Below are 6,945 nucleotides of genomic sequence, written 5' to 3' on the forward strand. Positions count from 1 at the left end.
TTTCTTGACATAAGCAAATAACAAAGCGTTATAGGCATATGCATCTGGTATAACACCTCTGTTAATCAAATCATCCATCACCTTTCTCGCTTCATCAACTTCATTTTTTTTACACAACCCATCAATCATAATTGCCATTGAACAAGCTGTAATCTTCAAATTACACTTCAGCATCCTCTGAAAAAAAATCATATAGCAGCTCGAATTGATTGCTTCTCTTGAAATAAACCAAATAAACATTGCAAGAACGTTCTTCAATCCGGATCCCATTACTTACCATGTACTCAAAAACCTCTAAACCCTCCTGAATCATTTTGTTATCAGCGTAAACCCTGAATAACATATCGAAAAATTTAGCTTTACTTACGCTTTCTCCGCAATCCGCACTCACTAACAGATCAATATCCGAAAGTGGGCATCTGAGATTATCAGCAACAACAGCCACACTCAATATATTCTTGGCCTGGACAAATTTCCTACCTTCAAATAATCGCAAAATTAAAGCTACACGAGCTTCAAGACTGTCTTCGAGGATTTTCGGACGAGTTTGTCCTCACAAATCTGAAAAAACGCAGGCAAGAAGAAGCAGGTACTCGTGAGTTCGATGATACGAGGTCGGTCACGAGGGAATCAACGTTTGATATCAGACATGATGAAAAATGGAGGACTTTAGAGGTGGAATAAATCCGGGCTTTGGAAATTGAATTGGCGGCTACTATATTCGATTTTGAACAAAAGCTGGGTCCGAAAACTTGCTTCGCAGCGAGGTTAGATTTCAGTTGAAACATGGAGAACGGCTAAAGTAGCTCTGCCGGAGCCACCAACGGCGTTCAGCCGTGAATGTAAGTTGGAATGAATTGTGTTAATTTATATGAGGTTACCTCACCACTGAATATTAAGCAATTTTGTGGTTATATGCAATAAGCATGAAAATAAAATCAAAATAGTGTTGTGCATATACCATACAACACAACATTTGGATTATCACGAAAATTTTATGGCATAATCCTATTATTTATTTACTTAGACCTATCAGAAAAACATGTTTTTTTTTAAAAAAAAGAGTTTTTTGTTTATAAGGTGTTTGGATGGCCATTGAAGGGCTTAAAAAATACTTTTTAAGTCAAATTTAGAGTTTTTTCAAAAGCCAAAATTAGAGCTTAAAAAAGCACTTTTATATAGGTAGAGCTTTAAAAATCATTTATCAGCTCTTTCCTCACAAATTTTTGAAATTCTGTTAATGAAAAGTTTTTTTAAAAAAAAACTCTTCCAAACACTATATAATTTGTTACAAATTTCTGAAAAATTATTATCTTTGTTTGAAATATTATTTTTTTATTGAAGATATTAAAGAAAAAATGACCGTCCTCGATACTCCAAAACAAAATAGATATCAATAATCTTTATTTTTAAAAAGCTTTTTTAATCAATATTCTCTAAATATTACCAAATACTGAGGTTTTATCATCAAAATTAATTAATGAATAAATAAAATAAAAAACTTCAAATAAGCTATAAAATAAATTATACAAAATTGCACACTAAAATTAATTTTAAAAAAAAATTAGAAAAATGAAATGGACCAAAAAATTTTCTCAAAAAAATAGAAAAAAAACTTATTTTGCAATTTTCGAAGATGTTATTTATATAATTAATGACATTATCTAAAATTGTGTTTCAGGATCACTGTAACACTTTATAAAATGAAGTGTGCAAACAGAGTAAGGTGGGACAGATTTCCCTCCTCTGAAATGGAGAAATCCTCAGAGTTGGAGTCTTGGAGATGTCCTCATATCAGGGTAATCCAACGATTTCGATAACCTATGTATTTATTTACCGGTAATAACAAAAGGTTGACTGAAATTAACGAGAGATCATATTTCATCCAACAAAAATGGAGAGAAGCATGTGGAGAAAAACCTTAAAATGCAAACAAAACTATATAAATTGTAGCAAAAGAGTGTTGTGTGGACTGCACCCATAATATCATAAGACAATCACCACAGCAAACTACGTGATGGATAGTATAATCTAGCACAGGCCAACATTTGCAGGGTTCCATTGGATCATTTGTAAAATATAGCTAACTATACAGGTCATCTTCGTCGGCAGCAACATTGTTGGGAACTGCAAAAGGGTCTGTGGCAGCAGCGGAACCAGTGTTGTTCTCAGCAAACCTGAACTCTGTTCCAAATCCTCTAGATTGCTGCAATGTCTGAGCAAATGCCTGATACTTGCGAATATCTGCGTCACTGACGCTCCTACGTGCAAACTTCATCGATTCCTCGAAATGGGCTGCCGTGATCTCGTATACCTCATCTTCACCATCCTCCTCCATGGCCTCTGGATTCTCACCTCGTTTCCTCTCCTTTTCAATGTCCTTCATATCAAGAAAATACATACGAAACTTCAGTCTATTAATCACATGTTGAATGCAAAAATGGAATGTAAAAAATTCTTACCTTCTCTATACTTTCTCTGATGGCGTACTTGCAGGCACGTTGACATATTTCAGTTATGTCCGCACCGCTGAAGCCTTGAGTGTACTGAGCTAGGGCTCTCAGGTCGACATCTTTTGATACTGGGGATTTTCGTAGGATAGATTTGAAGATTTGATAGCGAGATTCCGTGTCTGGAAGAGGGATATAAATCAACTGGTCGAGTCGTCCAGGGCGGAGGAGTGCAGGGTCGATTATATCAGGCCTATTGGTAGCACCGATGATGAAAACTGTTTTCTTGGCATTCATGCCATCCATTTCAGTCAGAAGTTGGTTTAAAACCCGGTCAGCAGCACCGCCTGCGTCTCCAACACTACCTCCTCTCTACAAGAAAAACGGGAGACATCTAATTTAGGAAAAATAAAAGCCAAGCATAGGAACTATGTGCACGAGCCATTATATGCACCTGGGTCGCAATTGAGTCCAACTCATCAAAAAATAGAACACAGGGAGCGGATTGGCGAGCCTTGTCAAAAATTTCTCGAACATTGGCTTCACTCTCTCCAAACCACATGGTGAGTAATTCAGGACCCTTGACACTTATAAAGTTTGCTTGGCATTCGTTGGCAATGGCCTTAGCCAGCAAAGTCTTCCCACAACCGGGAGGGCCATAGAAAAGAACACCCTTTGAAGGGGACATTCCAAACTTTTCAAACTTCTCAGGATGCTCCACTGGATACTGAACAGTCTATAAAGCACATGATGTCCAAGACAAGTTTAAGAAACCATTCAAACTTTGAACATACAATAAGTTGTAAGCAAATAAGAAGTTATAGTCCATGATGTGAAGATGGTTACCTCTTGGAGCTCACGCTTGACATTTTCAAGGCCTCCGATATCTTCCCAGGAGACATTGGGAACTTCAACAACCTATAACATCCATGAAGCATATTATTATATTTAGCATTCAAACAAAATAGACATAAGACAACAAAAAAAAAGTATGATATCAGTACTCACAGTTTCACGTAGTGCAGAAGGATTGCTCGTTCCAAGAGCAGTCTGGAAATGTTCGTTGGTGACAGCCATGGAGTTCAGAATCTCTGCGTCAATGGAATCATCTTCCAAATCAATCACATCCATCTTCTCCCTGATGCATTGGAGAGCGGCTTCGGTGCACAGAGCAGCTAAATCGGCACCAACATAGCCATGCGTGTCCTTGCCAATTCTTTCCAAATCAACCTGTGAAAGCAGATAAATCAACATCACTAAATCATGGTGTAAACTAAGAATTGTACGACTAAACCAAAAGTTAAGAGAAATTTGAACTTACATCATCGGCAAGCTTCATATTCTTAGTGTGGATTCTAAGTACTTCCAGACGACCAACTTCATCGGGAACGCCAATGTCTATTTCTCTATCAAATCTCCCAAACCGTCTCAAGGCAGGGTCAATGCTATTGGGACGGTTCGTAGCACCCATGACAATAACATGGGCACGGGACTTGAGTCCATCCATCAATGTCAAGAGTTGAGAAACAATTCTTCTCTCCACCTCCCCATGTGTTTTCTCCCTTTTGGGAGCAATTGAGTCGATTTCATCAATGAATATGATTGAAGGTGCGTTTTTCTCAGCTTCTTCAAACGCCTTTCTGAGATTGCTCTCGCTTTCTCCTGCCAATTTAGACATAATCTCTGGTCCGTTAATACAGAAGAAGAAAGCACCAGTTTCATTAGCCACTGCTCGGGCTATTAAAGTCTTTCCAGATCCTGGGGGTCCGTAAAGAAGTATTCCTTTTGGAGGCTTGACACCAATGGACTTGAAAAGCTGTGGGTGCCTTAGTGGCAGTTCTACCAATTCCCGAATCTGAGCCATCTGTTTACGGACACCACCTACGTCATCATAGCCAACATCATTCAATCGATCCTCATCCTCCCTTCTAATAGGTTCCCCCTCACAGAAGATCTCAGTGTCAGGAGCTACGACACAATACTCGGGAGGATCTGTCTCAACAACTTTGAACTCTACACTTCGCATTCCTCCCCTTACAAGAAATAGGTCACCCTTCCTCACAGGGCGGTATGCCTCGAGGAAATAAGCTACACAACAAGAGGAAAACATGAATTTCCATTGAAAAAAAAATTAGGATGAGGGGGCATTCAGTCCGTTCACATTCAACTGTGCACAATCTTCACATTGCCTAATTTTCCACAAAAGCATTTATTCAAAATCTTTAAAGCGGAAGGTTATTTAAAATTTAAAATTACACTAAATTAGATAAACTAAACAAAAAGTCACGTAACTGTCAATCACAGGCTTCAGCAGGTAAATATTTTACGTTGTTAATAAATTGCATTCATATATCCAAGACAGATTTTAGTTCTTGGTTGAAGTATGAATGCAACATGTTTGATTACTTTAAAGATAGATTTATTTTGAAGAATGAACATTGCGTAAACATGTAAAATCAATGAGGCAGCTTGAAAATATACATATGTACTACATGTTTGTGAAGAACTTACGTTTTAGGTAAGCATCAAAAAGATTTCCAGTGACACCTTCAATTGTGTCATCCACAGGAAGAATGTGAACACGCTTCCCATACTTCACATCAGCACATTGATGCACAGAAACCACATCTCCAAGTCTCACCTTGAGGTTGCTTCTGACAACCTTGTTCATCCGGATCTTTGGTTCATCACACATGTCATCAGCAAGGGCAATGCAGATTGTATCCTTCCTTTTCTTCCCCTATAATTAGATATGCACAGAATTACATATGTAAACCCAAAAAAAAACTGAAATCAGTGAGCAACATGTACATATGTTTCTGTCATGTACTAGACACTTAAGAGTGCTTACTATTCCAAATAATAATAGTTATTGATGGAAAATCAATTGCCTAAATCACAATACAAAAAATCTAACAACCCCACTCGCAAATGCACCCAAGTTTTCACTATCAATAATATTTATGAACTCAACCAAAACTGTACGACAGATAAATTATAGCTACCAAGTAAATCTCACGGTGCATGAATGCATCCATTAAAAACATGGAGAAAGTTATAAGATGAAACTTTTATTAGTTCATGATACATTTCTCAAACTCTTAAATCTAAGACATCAACTCTAGAAAACATAGATCAGAAAAAAGAAAAGTAAGAAAAAACATTGATACAGAAAGAAAAGATATGTGAACAATACAAGATGGCAATAATCCTTTGAAAGACCAGAACCACATCCAAAACCCCAAATCTAACAAGAAGCAGAGTTCGCCCACCAGCCCCAACCACCAGAAAAGGTTGAATTTTTAATGTGTAAAAAACGAGCGGGATAAAACCTTGATCAAGATTGTGTCACCGCGGAAAAGCTGGAGTTTTTCCATCGTTTCAGGGTGAAGAGACACCACCGAATTGTCATCGTTGACAGCTTCATCCACTACCAATCGATTGGCCGCCTTTTTCTTCTCCAGTATTGCAGTACTAAAATCTCTCTTTGTACCCTTACTGCACATCACACAACAAAACCCCCCAAAAAAATTAAAATCCGAGAAAGAAAACATCAAAGAACCAACAACAAAGAAGAAGAAACGTGATATATACGGTAGAGCAATCTATAAACAATCAAGAAAACAAATCTAACAATGGCATGAAATACTTACGAATCGGAGGATTCCGCCTGATTACTCATGGCTTTTGTATGATTGTGAATCAGATTAAAAGAACAGATTTTTCGAGTGGCTTTTTGTTGAATGTTGATGAAACGGAGAAAATATGCTATGAATTATGAAGTCTGCAAGGAATTGGGAGAAGAGATATATATATAGGGAAGATGGCGCAGTTTCTTGTTTGGAAAGAAAAGTAAATAATTTTATACTTTTTTATATAAAAAATAATAATAATAATTTTATACTATTGGACGGATGCCATTTACCAAGATGGAAGATCAACGGTGCAACTTTTAGATTTTTTTGGGATAAAAAAAAGGATTTCAGATTTTACAAAATACATTTTCCATAATTAAAGTATCCCTTCCTTAATAATAAACCCAATGGTTTATACATGGAGCCATAAATACTTTCCATATTTTATTTTTTATCCAAAGTACTTTCCATCTTCTAAACATAAAAAAATTGGTTTAATGAGTATTTATTTGATAAATGATAACTATAAAAAAATTAAAAAAAATTAGGAGATATATTTTTGTAATTAATTGAATTAATATTTGTGCATACGGCATACCTATTACCTATCCCGAACAACTTGCAAAGTTTTTTTTTATAAAAAAAAAATTAAAAGAATCCGAGAACTCCCATAAAACAAAGAACAATAAAAATACAAATACAAAAGAAATATAATATCAAAATCCAAATTCATCTACTAAAAAATATTATATTATATTATTACATAGCAAGTTGCATAGTATCAGTAGTTAATTAATATTAATAATGTTTACAAATCAGTTTTCGTTGAGTCGAAATATAATACGAGTATGCCTCGCATG

At 36.2% G+C, this 6,945-nt stretch overlaps 1 protein-coding gene across 1 annotated transcript; it reads right to left on the reverse strand.

Annotated features, from left to right (window-relative positions):
* Positions 1-1,913: 1,913 nt before the first annotated feature.
* On the reverse strand, positions 1,914-6,267 carry LOC140880205 (cell division control protein 48 homolog D-like). Its single transcript, XM_073284449.1, has 9 exons — positions 6,104-6,267; positions 5,783-5,948; positions 4,962-5,190; positions 3,772-4,538; positions 3,459-3,680; positions 3,297-3,368; positions 2,905-3,186; positions 2,463-2,822; positions 1,914-2,380 (listed from the first exon to the last, which is right to left on the reverse strand). Exons 1-9 carry the CDS (start codon positions 6,130-6,132, stop codon positions 2,084-2,086), a joined length of 2,424 nt encoding a protein of 807 aa, XP_073140550.1. The 5' UTR covers positions 6,133-6,267; the 3' UTR covers positions 1,914-2,083.
* Between the last annotated feature and the right edge of the window lie 678 nt (positions 6,268-6,945).

Source organism: Henckelia pumila, chromosome 2 (genome assembly GCF_033568475.1).
Source record: "Henckelia pumila isolate YLH828 chromosome 2, ASM3356847v2, whole genome shotgun sequence".
Classification (NCBI taxonomy): domain Eukaryota; kingdom Viridiplantae; phylum Streptophyta; class Magnoliopsida; order Lamiales; family Gesneriaceae; genus Henckelia; species Henckelia pumila.